The sequence below is a fragment of the Gadus macrocephalus genome, chromosome 3, assembly GCF_031168955.1.
Source record: "Gadus macrocephalus chromosome 3, ASM3116895v1".
Taxonomy (NCBI): domain Eukaryota; kingdom Metazoa; phylum Chordata; class Actinopteri; order Gadiformes; family Gadidae; genus Gadus; species Gadus macrocephalus.
The window spans coordinates 25,836,244-25,854,840 of NC_082384.1; the positions used below are offsets into that span (position 1 = coordinate 25,836,244).

General features: G+C 48.3%; 1 protein-coding gene and 1 long non-coding RNA gene across 4 annotated transcripts; one reads left to right on the forward strand and one right to left on the reverse strand.

Annotated features, from left to right (window-relative positions):
* The first annotated feature begins 23 nt into the window (after window positions 1–23).
* LOC132453608 (transmembrane channel-like protein 7) lies at window positions 24–13,885 on the forward strand. 3 transcript variants are annotated; one of them, XM_060046569.1, is made up of 16 exons: window positions 24–168; window positions 1,655–1,907; window positions 2,406–2,554; window positions 3,556–3,711; window positions 4,253–4,338; window positions 4,748–4,893; window positions 4,971–5,118; window positions 5,629–5,805; window positions 6,185–6,330; window positions 7,075–7,189; window positions 7,940–8,037; window positions 8,688–8,871; window positions 11,494–11,624; window positions 12,006–12,164; window positions 12,566–12,644; window positions 13,034–13,885. In XM_060046569.1, exons 1-16 carry the CDS (start codon window positions 153–155, stop codon window positions 13,268–13,270), a joined length of 2,280 nt encoding a protein of 759 aa, XP_059902552.1. In that variant the 5' UTR covers window positions 24–152; the 3' UTR covers window positions 13,271–13,885. The 3 variants fall into 3 exon arrangements, with proteins under 3 accessions (XP_059902552.1, XP_059902554.1, XP_059902553.1); XM_060046571.1 differs by lacking the exons at window positions 24–168; window positions 1,655–1,907; window positions 2,406–2,554 and adding an exon at window positions 3,173–3,202; XM_060046570.1 differs by lacking the exons at window positions 24–168; window positions 1,655–1,907; window positions 2,406–2,554 and adding an exon at window positions 3,313–3,335.
* On the reverse strand, window positions 5,597–7,090 carry LOC132453648 (uncharacterized). Its single transcript, XR_009524748.1, has 2 exons — window positions 6,925–7,090; window positions 5,597–6,357 (listed from the first exon to the last, which is right to left on the reverse strand). It is a non-coding gene; the product is annotated as an uncharacterized LOC132453648 (long non-coding RNA).
* Window positions 13,886–18,597: the final 4,712 nt, after the last annotated feature.

Below are 18,597 nucleotides of genomic sequence, written 5' to 3' on the forward strand. Positions count from 1 at the left end.
CACACACACACGCACCCCCTCCAGCGGCCGTAAGCGGGACATCCAATCAGGAGATGCAGGAAGTGGACGAGCGGACGAGTATCGTATCGTTGTTGTTTTGAGGACCGACAGACCGAAGCCCCCCTACTGGTTCTCCATGAGTAGGGTCAACGATGGACAACGACTCGGGTAAACTATAAGCTCGACACTGCTCCGTGTCAGTTCCTTTTCTTATCCGTATCACTTCCGTAAGATTGTTGAACGTTAGGAGCGTTTCTCGTTCTGCTCTCTGGAGCGGAACGCATGTCTGAGTGCCACCCATCATTCCACCCATGTAGTGCACTAAAGTACTAGTAATAGTAACCCCCCACAAATGAAATGGGTTAAAGTACTAGTAATGAGTATAACAAGGTGCAGGATGTATCTTCAGGAGAACCTGTTGCTGCTCGTTCTGCTCAAGTGAGTTCATGTGTAACTAACTCTTCATGGAGGAAATGAAAGGCAGTTTTATGTACATACAGACGATGGCAATGATTAACCAGACGGGACGACACCGTGATGCTGACATAAGAATTCAAACCGTCACGGTTTTTCAATGCATTACCTGGATCTCACATCTGATCATCTGAGTGGGGCAACATGTCCACAATAGGGAGCGTCTTCGTCCTCTGACTAATCAGCCATGTCTTCTCAGGTGGTGGTAATGCTCGTTTCCTAAGGGTGTGTTTATCCATGATGTGTTTTGTACCAGCAAGCAAGGAATTGTGAAACAATCCATTTCCATGTTTGAAATTGAAAATGTTTTGTGTGTGTATGTGTCTGTGTCTGTGTCTGTTTGTACACTTCTGCCATAGCTACACTTCAGACACAGACAACAAAAAGACACAGACATTAATGTCTATTATCGCACCCATTGCACTCCTGATCATCCCTGAAGGAGGGATCCCCCACTCTGAAGGAGGGATCCCCCCACTCTGAAGGAGGGATCCCCCCACTCTGAAGGAGGGATCCCCCACTCTGAAGGAGGGATCCCCCACTCTGAAGGAGGGATCCCCCACTCTGAAGGAGGGATCCCCCCACTCTGAAGGAGGGGTCCACCCACTCTGCGTTCCTTCGTTGCTAATTAAGGGAGTTTCTTCTTGCCCTCTGGGGGGCTGCTAGGGTGGGGGGGGGGGGGGGGGGGTGTTAAGGGCTACAAGGCGTCATGTGGCTCAGGAGGTAGAGCGGCTTGGCTTCTAACCTGAAGGTTGCTGGTTCGATCCCCGGCTCCTCCTAGCTGAGTGTGGAGGTGTCCCTGAGCGAGACGCCTCACCCTGACTGCTGCTGACCAGCTGGCTGTCGCCCTGCGGGGCCGACTCCGCCGTCGGTGTGTGAACGTGTGAATGTCAGGCCTTATTGTAAAGCGCTTTGAGTGGCCCCTGGTGAGAGGAGCGCTGTGTCAACGCAGTCTGTTCACCATTCACACAAATGAAATATAATATTTGTGCACAGGTTGTAAGGCCCAATCCCATTTCTACCCCTTCCCCCTTCCCCTTCCCCCTTCCCCCTTCCCCTTCCCCTTACCCCTTCCCCTTACCCCTTCCCCTTACCCCTTCAAAACAAGGGGGAGGGGTAAGGGGAAGGGGTAAGGGGTAGAAATGGGACTAGGCCTAAGTGTTCTCCGTCGCGTGTCCAGTGTTCTACAGCGACCGCACTGGGCCCACTAACCCCCTGCTGGACCAGCTGCCCAGCTACCAGTCTCTGCTGTACCGCCGCAAGCCCCCCAATGGGGGGTCCAAGCGCAGGAGCAGCTCCAGGACCCGCGCGGGGTCCTCGGGCAGCGGGAGGTGGGGCGGCGCCACGGTGGCCCTCCGCGAGGAGAAGACCCCGCCCCTGCAGAGGCCGGTCCGGGAGCTGCCCAGGACCATGGCGGAGAAGCGCCGAGACCGGTAGGACCCGCGTGACGCCACGTTGATGTACTGATGACGTGATATAACTACGTCACTGCATCCTTAAATGAACTATTGCCAGGCCAACATCTGATCTGGGGCGGCGTGTGGCTCAGGAGGTGGAGCGGTAACCGGCTGGTAACCTGGAGGTCGCTGGTTCGATCCCCGGCTCCCCCTAGCTGAGTGTGGAGGCGTCCCCATGCAGCCTGTTTACCATTCACCATGATACGTTGAACTAATCGAAATGCGGCTAAACTAGCAGTGATGAGGAGGGGTTCTAGAAATGGGGGACTGGATTCCAAGTGTTTTTAATAAAAATTCTTGGTTTCAATACAGAATGGAAGCACGGTATAAGAGACACTATTTGTCTCACTGCACATGTACTAAAGTACACACACTTAGTTTAGCAGTAAATCGACAGATGGTCGACTTACAAGGTGAACACTTTTCAATTCTCCCCGTGTGCGTATGGGTGCGTGTGTGCGTGCGTGCGTGCAGAGAGCAGCGTCTGGAACAGGACCGTGAGCTGAGCAGCTGGAGGCAGCGGAGGCGGAGCCTGCACCGGTCGCTGAGGAGGCTGAGGGCCGACCTGCAGGAGAGGCTGAGCGCCCTGGTGCTGTGGAGGGGAGACATCCACCTCATAGAGGGTGAGACAGGCTACTGGGTGGGGAGACATCCACCTCATAGAGGGTGAGACAGGCTACTGGGTGGGGAGACATCCACCTCATAGAGGGTGAGACAGGCTACTGGGTGGGGAGACATCCACCTCATAGAGGGTGAGACAGGCCCCTGGGAGGGGAGACATCCACCTCATAGAGGGTGAGACAGGCCCCTGGGAGGGGAGACATCCACCTCATAGAGGGTGAGACAGGCTACTGGGAGGGGAGACATCCACCTCATAGAGGGTGAGACAGGCTACTGGGTGGGGAGACATCCACCTCATAGAGGGTGAGACAGGCCCCTGGGAGGGGAGACATCCACCTCATAGAGGGTGAGACAGGCCCCTGGGAGGGGAGACATCCACCTCATAGAGGGTGAGACAGGCTACTGGGTGGGGAGACATCCACCTCATAGAGGGTGAGACAGGCCCCTGGGAGGGGAGACATCCACCTCCATAGAGGGTGAGACAGGCTCCTGGGAGGGGAGACATCCACCTCATAGAGGGTGAGACAGGCCCCTAGGAGGGGAGACATCCACCTCCATAGAGGGTGAGACAGGCTCCTGGGAGGGGAGACATCCACCTCATAGAAGGTGAGACAGGGGGCTGTGGAGGGGAGACATCCACCTCATAGAGGGTGAGACAGGCCCCTGGGAGAGGGAGACATCCACCTCATAGAGGGTGAGACAGGCTACTGGGAGCAGGGGAGACATCCACCTCATAGAGGGTGAGACAGGCTACTGGGAGGGGAGACATCCACCTCATAGAGGGTGAGACAGGCTACTGGGAGCAGGGTGAGACAGGGTGCTGTGAGCTGGGGTGTCTGCTATCGATTGGACACAGAACCGTCGTTAACAGCTATGGGTCTCTGAACTATCAGCACAATAATAATCCCACAAGGTTTTGGATAAAAGCGTCTGCTAAATGCCCTCAATACAAATGTAAATGTAGTAAGCTTTACTCGCCTTCAATAATCTCTCTCTCTCTCAGGAATGTTCGGCACGGGGATCCTCTCCTACTTCTCCTTCCTGCGCTTCCTGGTTCTGCTCAACTTGGTCATCTTCCTGCTGATGTTCAGCTTCGTCATGCTGCCCATCATCATCGCCCCTCACGCCGGCGGGAACGTGACCTTCAACCAGGCCGACGGTCCGAGGCACACCCTCTCTACCTCTGAGACTCGGCTCTAAGACAATAACCAAATAGCAAATGGTTTGCTAACTCATTTGGGTTAAAGGTTGATAAATAAATTCAGCGATTAACTCGGGCGGCGCGTGGCTCAGGAGGTAGAGCGGGTTGGCTGGTAACCGGAAGGTTGCTGGTTCGATCCCCCCATCGAGTGTTGTGGTATCTCTGAGAGACGCCTCCCCCTCACTGCTCCCGACGAGCTGGCTGTCGCCCTGCGAGGTCGACACTGCCGTCGGTGTGTGAATGTGTGAATGTGTGCATGAATGGGTGAATGTGAGGCAGTATTGTAAAATGCAGTCCATTTACCATTTAACATAACATAAATGTTTTCTTACAATTTCCTAGCAGAATAATGATCTTGTAATTACAATTACCTTACGTATGCCGCAACTTAGCTTCTCATCCACAGGCCCGACTTGCTAGGAGGTAACTTATTCATTTGTCAACGGACTCCATGGAGATGAGTGATTGGCTGTGGTGTTGTCTTGTGATTGGCTGACAGGCAGTGTATGCAGTGTGTATCCCGCCAGCGCACGACGAGGCCTGGTCATCTTCCACGAGCACATCACAGACCTTCTCTCCGGCGGGGTAAACACTCCCAGTCCTGTGCTTTGATTGTGTTCCGTCCACCGTGTAGGTGTAGCTGGAGGGGACGGGGAGTTCACCCGGACTCTGAATAGCCTCCCCCCTTACACCCCCCACACCCCTCTCACCCACTAACTGTATGTTGAGTACTTTGTGTGTAGAATTGTGCAGCATCTTACCCTGGCTATCTCTGTTGTCTACGGGGAACGGGTTAACCTAGTGATGGTTAGTCCTTGGCACTTGGTTCTATGAACATCCTGACTGTACCCACAGCGATATATTGTTGTTTCTCTTTCTTCTGACAAATGTACTTATTGTAAGACGCTTTGGATAAAAGCGTCTGATAATCGCCCTAAATGTAGACGTTAGTCGTTTTATGGATGAATCCACCGTGTGTTGTTGTGACCTGCAGGGCTTCTTGGAGCAGACCTATCTGTTCTACGGCTACTACAAGGTGCACGCCATTAGCTTCCCTGGGTTCACCTACAACCTGCCCCTGGCCTACCTCCTGGTGACAGTAGCATACCTCTGTCTCAGCCTTGTGTGGATCGTTCAACGGTAGGGGAACAAGAGAAGTGTTTAATGTACTCCTCATTGGTGTGTCCGCCGCTGACGTGGTCACTCTTCTCCTCCAGGTCTGCCACCGGCTTCAAGAGGAACCTCATCCAGGACGAGGATCGCTTCCAGAGCTTCTGCAACAAGATCTTCGCCGGCTGGGACTGCTGCATCACCAACGAGGACGCAGCGAGCCTCAAGAGGAGCAGTCTGCTGTACGAGCTCAAGGTCAGTCTGCTGTACCAGCTCAAGGTCAGTCTGCTCTACGAGCTCAAGGTCAGTCTGCTGTACCAGCTCAAGGTCAGTCTAGTACTGGCTCCAGGTCAGTTCACTACTGGCTCCAGGTCAGTTCACTACTGGCTCCAGGTCAGTTCACTACTGGCTCCAGGTCAGTTTACTACTGCTCCAGGGCCTTGTAAACATTGTTCCTCCTTTGTCTGTCTCCCTATAAGCTATCTGAAGCTTTTAGTTGCCGTAGGAAACTAGAAAAGTGAAACACAAAATATAGACGGACACGAATAGGAAAAATAATATACTGAGAATGTAAGGAAATGTGATTTCTCATAAAACGGTGTATATTGTTTCTGACGGTATGGAACAAATTATAGATGTTTTATTAATCAGCTAAAAAGGATTCTCAGATCAAATCCATTTCTCATTTAGCATCATCTTCCTCCCTTTAGAGCTCAGAATTGAACGTTGATGCATGTACTATTTATTTAATTCTTTGTCTTCCAGACGGATCTGGAGGAGGAGAGAATCAAGCAGAAGATCGCCGACCGCAGCCGCAAGGAGAGGTGTCGTATCTACACCATCCGGCTGATCCTCAACGTGTTCGTCATCGCCGTCCTGGCGGCCTGCTTCTACAGCATCTACCGGGCCACCATCTTCTCCCAGAAGGCCCAGATGGACAAGGTACCCAGAAGCAACGCCAGAGACATGTAGGTCATAGAACAGTTGGCTATAGAAGCAGGTGTATCGGCTTTCCTCTGATATCGTGTATTTATACTAATGCATTATTTTAAAGATTCTAATATGAAAAAATTTAACAAAAAGATGGTACAGATTTGCGCGTACACACTTTAACATTTACAGTATTTAGCGCACACTTCTATCCAATGCGACCTCCAATAAGTACTTGTCAGAAGAAAGAAGAGAAACACATTTTATGAGGAATAATTTACTTGATTACCTTGAAGAATATAATATTCAACATCCAAAGCATTTACGAAAGTATTGTTGAAGGGGGAGGGTCTAATGACGGCTGTTCTGATTGGCTTGTTCTGTCCTGCAGGTGAACTTCATGCGGGACCTCATCTACGAGTACCTGCCTTCTATCGTCATCACCCTGGCCAACTTCATCACCCCGCTGCTCTTCTCCGTCATCATCAACTTCGAGGACTACTCCCCTGCCTTTGAGATCCGCTTCACCTTGATGAGGTACGAGGACTCGCGCTCGCACAGTACCTAGGCACACACACACACACACACACACAGACACAGACACAGACACAGACACAGACACAGACACACACACACACAGGCGAAACATTGTAAAATCAGTGGTGCGGTGCTGGATGGTTTGGTTACCCATAAGGAGAGGCCAGGCATCCAGTCGCAGTCCGAGCAACACGCTACAACAGACAGAAGAATTCATCAGAAGGGGGAAGTGCATACAAAAAATGTAGACTACTGCTAATTTAGTGATTGCACGAACAAGCTTGCACATTCACATGATCAGACAGACACTGACACACATCATGAACAGGAAGTGTTAGCAGTTCCCGACACACATTACACAGGAAATGGTTGCATGGATGTAAAGTGGGTCGGCTGGTAACGGGAAGGTTTCTTGTTCTTTCTAGTTCAAGTCTGTCTGAATGTGTCTGTGAGTGGGTGAATGTGAGGCAATGTTGTAAAGCGCTTTGAGCGGCAGCTGGTTAGAAAAGCGCTGTATAAATGCAGTCCATTTACCATTAAACTACACACTGGAACTCCTCTGAGCCCGTAGTGAACAACAACATGACCTCCTACCACTGGCCTCCTCCTGAGCGTCCTCTGTCTGGTCTTCCGTCTGCTCTCACACGTCTCCTGTCTGGTCTTCCGTCTCCGCTCACACGTCCTCTGTCTGGTGTTCCGTCTGCTCTCACACGTCTCCTGTCTGGTGTTCCACCCCCTCTCCAGGTGTGTGTTCATGCGTCTCACCAGCATCGGAGTGTTGCTCTTCTCCCTGTGGTCTCAGATCACGCAGTGTAAGGAGGAGCCGTGTTTGTGCGGCTACAACCACCAGCTCTACTCGGTGAGTGGTTCCTCTGACGTCACGCAGGCCACGGGGAAGGGAAGGGCCAACCAGGCCCCCCCCCGCCACCCGGGGCAAGATAAGATGAGATATCAACTTTATTAATACCGCAGAGGGGAAATTCCTTTGTGACAACAGCCCAGCAGCACTGGAAAACACAGGATAAAATACAATACAATAAAAATACAAAGTACTGATGAAAAACAACAGTAGACGCTAGAGTAAAGAACAACTGTACAAACAGGGCAAACAAAAGAGACGGGATAAACAATAAACAATATCAACTATATATTATAAAGTGGCTAAGTACCAGTACTTCACAGTATATTAAAGTGTATAAATGCCACTGTAATCATTTCATGCATCATTTACATGATGTTACCTCCTACAAGCTTCTCATTGATATTCAGCGTGTTCTCATGGGGTCTCTGTGGTCGACTGCAGACGCGCGTCGTGGTGACGTTGAGGGAGGCTGGGGTGCAGCTGGTCTGCTGGTTTTGCATTCGCTCTTGATCCATGTCCACAGTGGCTTGTTTTGAACCCTCCAAATACACAGTTTCACCTTTTTCTATTCTTAATATGCATGTAGGTCTTAATAAATATACGTTTTTAAATGAAATGTTGCATGTTGCATGTTGCACAACTGTCCACTGAAAACTCTAAATCAGAGCGTTTTTTGATATAGAGTTGGGGTCTCGACTCAAACGTGTTGTCGGTCCATTCAGAGAGTCTCCTCTCTCTCTCCCCCAGTGCTGGGAGACTCGAGTGGGCCAGGAGATGTACAAACTCACCGTGTTCGACTTCATCATCATTGCCGCCGTCACCATCTTTGTGGAGTTCCCCCGCAAGTAAGTCCTCCTAATGTTCAACGTTAAAGTTCAACCAGGCGTATAATCCTCCTTTGGACTCCGTCAGGTGCGCAGCAGAGCATTATGTTTGTATATGTAACAGAATAGGGCGGCATGCGACTCAGGAGGTAGAGCGGGTTGCTGGTAACCTGAAGGTCGCTAGTCCGATCCCCGGCTCCTCCTAGCTGAGTGCCGAGGTGTCCCTGAGCGAGACGCCTCCCCCTGACTGCTCCTGACCAGCTGGCTGTCGCCCTGCGGGGCCGACTCCGCCGTCGGTGTGTGAATGGGTGAATGTGAGGCAGTATTGTAAAGCGACCGCTTTTCTACAGCGTTAGAAAAGCGCTGTAGAAACGCAGTCCATTTACCATAAGGTTCGAACTTGGTAATCCTTTTTTAACCTTTAGTCTTTCTAGATCCATCCATTCCGATGTTTAGTTTAGTTAGTCTACGCAAACAAGTTCAAATTATTTTATTAGTCAAATGCACAACATAACAGGCAAGCAGTCATAGCTGGCAATGCGATTTTTGTTTAACAATGCGAAAAAATAAGAAAAAAATAATAGTACAAAGAGTAAAAAGGCTAACATTGCATTAAGAACCAAAGCCCCATAACCCTGGTGCCTCTGTGACCTCGCCCCCCTCTCCCCCAGGCTGATGGTGAACTACTGCGGCTGCGGCCTGATGAAGTGGTGGGGCCAGCAGGAGTTTGCCATCCCCCAGAACGTCCTGGAGATCGTCTACGGCCAGACCATCTGCTGGATCGGCACCTTCTACTGCCCCCTGCTGCCCGCCATCTGCACCATCAAGTACTTCTTCATCTTCTACATCAAGAAGGTAGGACGGCTCTGCTGGAGTCTGACGGGACTCTGCTGTTGGAGGGGGGGTGTCACGCCACCAGGTGTGAGTGGGATCAGCCGTTAAAAAACCTTTCGAAAATCTGCCCTTTCCGGTGTTTCAGTGACGTCAATAGTGGGCGTGTCCACCTAGATGTACGCTGGATAGATCTGCAACCTTTGCAACAGTCCCCTGGGTACGCTGGCAGACTGATCTATCCAGCGTACATCTAGGTGGACACGCCCGCTAGTGATGGCAGATATGTCCAAACGGCTTCTAACGGCTAATCACGCACACACCTGATGGCATAATATCACCCCTTTAATGGATTTACCTGTCCTTTATGGATCAATATGAAATAATTGAATAGCTGTTAAATAGATGCAACCCATGACAGAGCTAGTAGTTACTAAGGCACTGCAGTTAACTTGCGATCATCAAAAAGTCTTTCATGTTTTACATTATTGATAATAATGACCAGACCCCCCCCCCCTTCATGAGGCTAATGCTAATATAATGAGTAGGGTAGGATGTCTCTAAGACCAGACCCCCCCCCCCTTCATGAGGCTAATGCTAATATAATGAGCAGGGTAGGATGTCTCTAGGACCAGACCCCCCCCTCATGAGGCTAATGCTAATATAATGAGTAGGGTAGGATGTCTCTAGGACCAGACCCCCCCCCCCCTTCATGAGGCTAATGCTAATATAATGAGCAGGGTAGGATGTCTCTAGGACCAGACCCCCCCTTCATGAGGCTAATGCTAATATAATGAGTAGGGTAGGATGTCTCTAGGACCAGACCCCCCCTTCATGAGGCTAATGCTAATATAATGAGTAGGATAGGATGTCTCTAGGACCAGACCCCCCCTTCATGAGGCTAATGCTAATATAATGAGTAGGGTAGGATGTCTCTAAGACCAGACCCCCCCTTCATGAGGCTAATGCTAATATAATGAGTAGGGTAGGATGTCTCTAGGACCAGACCCCCCCTTCATGAGGCTAATGCTAATATAATGAGTAGGGTAGGATGTCTCTAGGACCAGACCCCCCCTTCATGAGGCTAATGCTAATATAATGAGTAGGGTAGGATGTCTCTAGGACCAGACCCCCCCTTCATGAGGCTAATGCTAATATAATGAGTAGGGTAGGATGTCTCTAGGACCAGACCCCCCCTTCATGAGGCTAATGCTAATATAATGAGTAGGGTAGGATGTCTCTAGGACCAGACCCCCCCCCTTCATGAGGCTAATGCTAATATAATGAGTAGGGTAGGATGTCTCTAAGACCAGACCCCCCCCTTCATGAGGCTAATGCTAATATAATGAGTAGGGTAGGATGTCTCTAGGACCAGACCCCCCCCCTTCATGAGGCTAATGCTAATATAATGAGTAGGGTAGGATGTCTCTAAGACCAGACCCCCCCTTCATGAGGCTAATGCTAATATAATGAGTAGGGTAGGATGTCTCTAGGACCAGACCCCCCCTTCATGAGGCTAATGCTAATATAATGAGTAGGGTAGGATGTCTCTAAGACCAGACCCCCCCCCCTTCATGAGGCTAATGCTAATATAATGAGTAGGGTAGGATGTCTCTAAGACCAGACCCCCCCCTTCATGAGGCTAATGCTAATATAATGAGCAGGGTAGGATGTCTCTAGGACCAGACCCCCCCTTCATGAGGCTAATGCTAATATAATGAGTAGGGTAGGATGTCTCTAAGACCAGACCCCCCCCCCTTCATGAGGCTAATGCTAATATAATGAGCAGGGTAGGATGTCTCTAGGACCAGACCCCCCCTTCATGAGGCTAATGCTAATATAATGAGCAGGGTAGGATGTCTCTAGGACCAGACCCCCCCTTCATGAGGCTAATGCTAATATAATGAGCAGGGTAGGATGTCTCTAGGATCAGACCCCCCTTCATGAGGCTAATGCTAATATAATGAGTAGGGTAGGATGTCTCTAGGACCAGACCCCCCCCCTTCATGAGGCTAATGCTAATATAATGAGTAGGGTAGGATGTCTCTAGGACCAGACCCCCCCTTCATGAGGCTAATGCTAATATAATGAGTAGGGTAGGATGTCTCTAGGACCAGACCCCCCCTTCATGAGGCTAATGCTAATATAATGAGTAGGGTAGGATGTCTCTAAGACCAGACCCCCCCCTTCATGAGGCTAATGCTAATATAATGAGTAGGGTAGGATGTCTCTAGGACCAGACCCCCGCTTCATGAGGCTAATGCTAATATAATGAGTAGGGTAGGATGTCTCTAGGACCAGACCCCCCCTTCATGAGGCTAATGCTAATATAATGAGTAGGGTAGGATGTCTCTAAGACCAGACCCCCCCTTCATGAGGCTAATGCTAATATAATGAGTAGGGTAGGATGTCTCTAGGACCAGACCCCCGCTTCATGAGGCTAATGCTAATATAATGAGTAGGGTAGGATGTCTCTAGGACCAGACCCCCCCTTCATGAGGCTAATGCTAATATAATGAGTAGGGTAGGATGTCTCTAGGACCAGACCCCCCTTCATGAGGCTAATGCTAATATAATGAGTAGGGTAGGATGTCTCTAGGACCAGACCCCCCCTTCAGGAGGGTAATGCTCCCTCCGACCCACTAGGTGTCCCTGGTGAACAACTGCCGCCCGGCCACCCGTCCGTTCCGGGCATCCAGCTCCAACTTCTTCTTCCTGGTGGTCCTCCTGATTGGCCTGGCTCTGGCCTCTCTGCCCGTCATGGTGGGCGTCGGCCAGTGAGTGATGTCGTACTCTTAACTTTGAGCTTTTGTGGCAAAGCACCTTGAAGATTTTATTTGCAGGAGGAATCTAGAAAATGCAAACACAAAATATATCAAGAATGGGAGACATACAGTATAAGGAAATGTGCGGGCCCATGCAGGGTATATTATCTCTGATAGTATGAGGCTGAAATAATTGGATTCTACTAAATGTCCATGATGTAAAGGATTCTCAAATCAAATCAATTTCTCATTCAGCAACATCATGTTCCTCCCGGACAGAGCTCAGAATTGAATGCTGTGCATTTTCCGTTGCCCGCCTTGTCCTCGCTCCCTCTATTCCACGGCCTCTCACTCTTCCTCACCCTGTGCTGGGATGGTCTGCCTCCCCTCCAGGATCAACTGCTCCCAGGCCTGCGGGCCCTTCGTGAACTACACCGTGTCCTGGGAGGTTCTGCCTCGCACCGTCTCCCTGCTGCCCAACAAGGCCCTGCGCGACCTCCTCTTCGCCCTCGCCTCGGAGGCCGTCGCCGTCTCCCTCTTCGTCATCACGTGGTGGGTGCGGCTGTTCCCCTTCACAGCTCCTCCCCCCACGAGCCCTGAGCCAATGATTAGAGCCGTCAATAAAGTCTTTGGTTACTATTGGGTCGGCATGTGGCTCAGGAGGTAGAGCGAGTCGGCTGGTAACCGGAAGGACGCTAGTTCGATCCCCGGAGTGTGGAGGTGTCCCTGAGCGAGACGCCTCCCCCTGACTGCTGCTGACCAGCTGGCTGTCGCCCTGCGGGGCTGACTCCGCCGTCGGTGTGTGAATGTGTGTATGAATGGGTGAATGTTGGGCAGCATTGTAAAGCGCTTTGAGTGGCCACTGGTTAGAAAAGTGCCGTGTAAATGCAGTCCATTTAGCCAATGATGTTTTCCGTGTACTGCTTAATATTGTCATCTATTCATCTTTTCAGTGTGGGCATGTTCTACGTCATCGCCTTGGCCGGAGCTCACAAGAGGGTCATCAACCAGCTCCGAGAGCAGCTGGTCATGGTACGTAGCCAGTAACTATCATCTCTGTGTACATGTTTCACAGTTTGACCTATTTAATTGAATAGTGGCGCCATGTGGCTCAGGAGGTAGAGCGGGTCGGCTGGTAACCAGAAGGTTGCTAGTTCGATCCCCGAGGTGTCCCTGAGCGAGACGCCTCACCCTGACTGCTCCTGACCAGCTGGCTGTCGCCCCGCGGGGCTGACTCCGCCGCCCCGCGGGGCTGACTCCGCCGCCGGGGTGGGGATGTGTGCATGAACGGGGTGGATGTTAGCCGGTATTGTGAAGCGCTTTGGGTTATTTAAAGCGCGGTACAGAGTCTGTTTAACTTCAATCACTAAATAGATGTCCTTAGCGGAGCGCTAACCCTTCGTCTGTCCCGGGGCGACCAGGAGGGGCGGGACAAGCGGTTCCTGATCCAGAAGCTGTGTCAGGCCCAGAGGCTGACCCCCGCGCGGCCCCCGGCCCCCCCGGGGGGCCCCCAGCCCCTGGCCCGGGGGGGCCGGGACGGCAGCGCGGGCAGCAGGAGCAGCTGGGGCAGCCCCAGCTACCACACCAGCTTCTCCACCAACCACAGCGACGCCATGTTCCTGGCCAACGCCCCCCCACACGGGTCCACGCACGTCTAGTGTGAGCCGGGGATGTGACCTTTGACCTCCTTAACAGGGGGGTCAAGATGGAGTCTTCACATTCATGGCTGTCACTTAGAGGTGGTTTCATTGGAGGAGGGGTCGTCTTCCTTTTGGGGGGGAAGGAGGTCGACGGGAGAGAGAAAGACGATGTGAAGCTCAAGCGTGTGAATCTTTGGACTAAAGATGGAAAAATAATGGTGGGGGAAAAGGTGCCTTCTGTGTGTGTCCTCTACATTTTCCTTCCAGGAAGGACTTTTATATGATGGGAAAACCACATCTTCTACTTCTCAATATTAACTTTTTGTATTACTATAGGAAGTGCTTTATTTACGTTGTAAATGTCTTGTTTGGTCGAAGCGGGTCGTAAAGAAACAATGTTTTGTTTGTTGCAGTTGCATATTGACCAGAAGTTGACACTTCTGGACTACTTGTCGCAAAACAAATTGTTCCCTTTAAATTGTTTTACATTTGTCCAATCTGTTAACTTTTAAGTTGTGCTGTTACTTTATTTCATCAATGGCATGTAACAATATATTTGGTGTTTTGCCGATTTTTGGATCACAATTCTTTACTTTTTGCCCAATAAAGTAATTTGGTCATGTTTTCCAAGAACGCCTCAATCCTGAATTTGAAGCCATGAACCCTCCTGTCTCCACTCCGCACTGCCGTCATCAACCCTCCTATCCACCAGGGGCACTGCTGTCATGAACACTCCTATCCACCAGGGGCACTGCTGTACTGCGCCCTCCACTCCGCTAGGGAGCGCTGATGTCATTAACCCGCTAGGGGGTGCTGCCATGTCCAATTCCAAATAAAAATCAGTACATCTGACTGTAAAATAGTTGGTTATACTCTTAACAACCCACAAAGTGCAGTGTTCGAGCCTTGTCTGAACACCAACACGTCAAGGGATTGAGTTTAAAGTAGATGCTAATCAGTTATAAACTTCTAATAATTAATTGTAATTATCTTGTCTTAGCTTTACTTTGAGGCAGGAAATATTAACAATGGAAGTATCACGTGCTTCTAGTGTGTGAATAATAAACAAGTTGTCCTATGGACAGAAGTGTATTATTAATTGTCTACGGGCAGAGACATCAAACGTTCAAGGCTTGTGGGTGAGAGACACTCTTCCTCAAAAGTACCCGAAATTTTAAGAATAATGCAAGTATATTTTATTTAATTTAGTTAAGTTTGGTGTATTCATCATTAAACTAAACGAGTATAGTAACTGCCTGTAGCCCCTAGAGAGCGCCACTGTTCTATATATGGTGAGTTAGAGCAGGGTACAGTATATGGCCCATGGACCGATAAAGAAACGGCCGGAGCAGAAGACCCGCATGTCAGTCATTGTTATTAGTTATGCGGAATGGATGAATAAAGCCAGGTCAACTAAAGTACTGGTTCTGGATTATTGATTTGAAGATTATTGAGTCAGTTGAATGTGTTTCATTGTCGCCTTCCGAAGAAATGCACAGTGAAATGTTGCCAAACTATACGAAAAGAAAAACGAAAAAATAATATGCTTACAACAAAACATACAGCTCCCCAAATATTAATTAGAATAAATATCAAGTTGCAAAGATGAATTGGGCTTGACATGGTGACGGTTCGAGTGGCAAACTGTGAATACGCCTGGTCCAAACCTTCTCCAAGGCAATTTAACATGGCAGAAGTCACAGACCCGGAGCTCTTGTCCGAGGTTTTTCCTTTTAGTTAACATGAATGACGTTGATGGTTTTTAGGCACTGTGTTGACTTTTTTTATCAATTAAAGTCGCCAAGGGATGTGTAGACAGACCTCTCGCCTATGATGCTACAATGCTACACAACGAGAATATATCTGCATCCGCCACGTCAGGGCGTGGCTGGCTCCCATGATTCGGAAGCTAATATCTCTTGACGTTGCCTTCTTAAATATGTCCATGGATATTGCCCTGCGCCATTGAGCAGTTTTCATAGGAATGAATATGCGCCATTTTTTTAATCCAGTGTCCTTTCTTTAATGGGTCTATGTCACAGACCCGGAGCCAGTTGGTGTGAAAACGGAACCCTGTGGTTTGGCAGGTCGGGTTTCTTCGGCTTTTTTTCGACGTTTCACGTCACAGTTGCGTCACAGTCAAAGTTGTTTGACCGAAGTCAGATGAAGAAGAAGGACAAGGACAAGGACAAGACGTGCACCTGTGAGTACTTGGCCTCTTTACATTCGGACATTTGTATTTTTCACGTTTATATCCATCGTCTTGCTAATGCGCACATGCTTTGCGAAGTGTCTATCTTGCTTATTAACATATGTTTTGCAAGGTACACATTGTTTCGTCAAGTTTGCTACCGTTAATTCATTAACACTTGTTATCACATGTCCATTTTTCCACGACGCTCTTATGAAACCCGTCATCCCTCCATGATGGCGAAATTTAAAGACAAGTTCAACTTGATTTATAAGGCGTGCTTTTACTTTATTTCAGCAATGGGATATAACATTATTTCTGGTGTTTTGGCGATTTTTGGATCAGATTCTTTACTTTATGCCCAATAAAGTAATTGAGTATTTGGCGTCTTTATATAGTGTTTGTATTTGTCGCCTTTAAATCCATCGTCTAGCTAATGCGCACATGTTGTGCGAAGTGTCTATCTTGCTTATTAGTGTATGTTTTGCAAAGTACCCATTGTTTCGTCAAGTTTGCTACCTTAAATTCATTAACAGTTTACATAAATGTTAGTTTTTCCACGACGCTCTTCTGAAACCCGTCACCCCTCCAAGATGGCGAAATTTAAAGACAAGGTCAACTTGATTTATAAGGCGTGCTGTTACTTTATTTTAGCGATGGGATATAACATATTCGGTGTTTTGCCGATTTTTGGATCAGAATTCTTTACTTTTTTCCCAATAAAGTTATTGTAAGTATTTAGCGTCTGTATATAGTGTTTGTATTTTTCACGTTTATCTCCATTGTCTATCTAATGAGCACATGTTTTGCGAAGTGTCTATTGCTGTGTCTGAAATCGCGCACTTGAGTGAAGTTGGCGCAAAAACGGAGAGTGGGCCAAAAAGCAGTGCACTGGAAGTACCTCGTGGCGCACTCAAAATTATAATTATCTAAAACTTGAGTGTGGACGATGGACACTTTCCACCCCCAACGGCCGCCATCTTGTCTACGTAGCGGAGGGGGCGGGAATTTCTAATGGAGGACGTTGTAACATTTGAGACCGACGTGCTCTGCAGATCTAAATAAAAGTACACATTTTTGGTTGGTTTTTCAGTATAGCACTGGTCGGGCTGTATCCGACCAGTGTTTTTATGTTAATTCTGTAATCAGTTGGTATTGTCGTAGCAATTTCTATTAACGACTTATCTAATTCCCCTCAACTAGCTATACGCAAAAGGAATCGGGGAGTCCGGAAAAAGTAATGACAGAGACTTTATTGTTACCCACAAATTAGGCACAACAGAGCCGAGTATATGGTTTTGCAAAAGACACACTGACGGGCGCTTCGATCCCGCTCTCTTATCCATCCCAACTGAGCTGTTTTGCATGTAATTTGACCGTCCTGGTATGTGTTCAAAATGGTCATACATAGCACGGAAAGTTAGCCTTACATTCCTTTACGTATGTGCTCATCTCCTGTAGTTAATCTAAAAATGGGAGGATGTCAGTAGCTTAGGCCCCAAAGTCCTTGGCGCCTTATCAGGCCATTACTCTGGGTCCAGGTGTGGTTTCTCTACATTCCACCATTAATGTTTATGCCTGATGTATATACGCCGGAGAATACTCATAGTTAATATGAAAGTAATGGTTAATTTCTCCCACTCATAGTTAATATAAAAGTAATGGTTAATTTCTCCCACAGTATCAAGAACGATAACGTGAATACTGCTAGATCGCTCATACAGGTGAGTGACGCAAATGATCAAGCAGAAAAAAAAGACCACAGAAGAAACGTCAAACTGCAAACTCATTTCCGGTAGGTGCGCGAAGCTTGTTTTGACAGTGTACTGTAGAAATGAGAGCACTGCGCCTATAAGTAAGTGTACTGTAGGGGTGTAACGATACATCGATGTAGATCGATACATCGATTGATTGGCCAACGTTCCAACTGCATCGATGCAACGGCCAAACATCGATGCATATCGCAGTATTACACCCTTTTATTATTATATATCTCCTTTCGCGGGTGTTTGTGAAACTATTTCTGCGCAAAGCGCCAAGCCGCTCGTATCCATTCACCGGTTAACAGCGAGCACATGTGTGAGCGCGAGGATTTCTAGTTTGCCCAATCTGGCAACACGGACGGCTTATCTTAACAGCCAAGATGATTCCGAGGGATGTTTTGTTTTTAGAAGAAAACTATCCACACAGATAGGTTGGGAATGGTCTACGTTCAAAATGAAAGATCATTACAGGCTCTTTAATTTAAGCCATAAAAAACCTTTGGCGCTTAAATGCAATTATGTGGCACTTTATTATTTGTATTAAAGATGGATTTTTTTGTTTTAAATATCCGGAAGAGCAAAGAAATAAAATGATGAAATTATAATTGAGTTCATGTGATTGTAAGAGGTTGTGTTAAATGGGCATATGATATCGTCTCATATCGATCGCATGCCCCTGAATCGAAATCGTATCGCGGCAGACTTTTGATATCGGCAAATATCGTATCGTTGTCCAATGAATCGACATAATATCGTATCGTGATGAAACCAGAGATTTACACCCCTAGTAGGGTGTGATTTCAGACACAGCATATCTTGCTAATTAGCATGTTTTTTGCAAAGTATAATTTTTTTCAAGTTTGCTACCCTTCATTCATTCACACTTTACTTAATTGTCAGTTTTTCCACAACGCTCTGCTGAAACCTCTCACCCTTCCAAGATGACGAAATTGTAAGACAAGTTAAGCTTGATTTATACTTTTTGGTGTGGTTGCTACTACTGCAAGCACATCCACTGTTAAGTTTTATTTGTTCCGTTTGCCTATTTAACCAGTTTTGCCAGTTAACTGCTCCTGCATACTTTCAGCTACAGAAGCTATTCAACTATCAAAACGTCTAGGGTAGTTATGGTCAGGCGACTGACTCCAGGTGTTGATGTTGTTTTCAGCTGACGGGGTTGATGGATGACTGCTTCTGTGACATCGAGAGCATCGACTCCTTCAACAACATTAAGATCTACCCCCGTGCCAAGAGGCTGACCGAGAGAGACTTCTTCAGACGCTACCGGGTCAGTACCCTTAAGTCAGTACCCATAGGTTACTTCCACTAGGTCAGTACCACCAGGTTACTATCGCAGGCACACATGTTCGAATATGACCTCACTGCGTAGG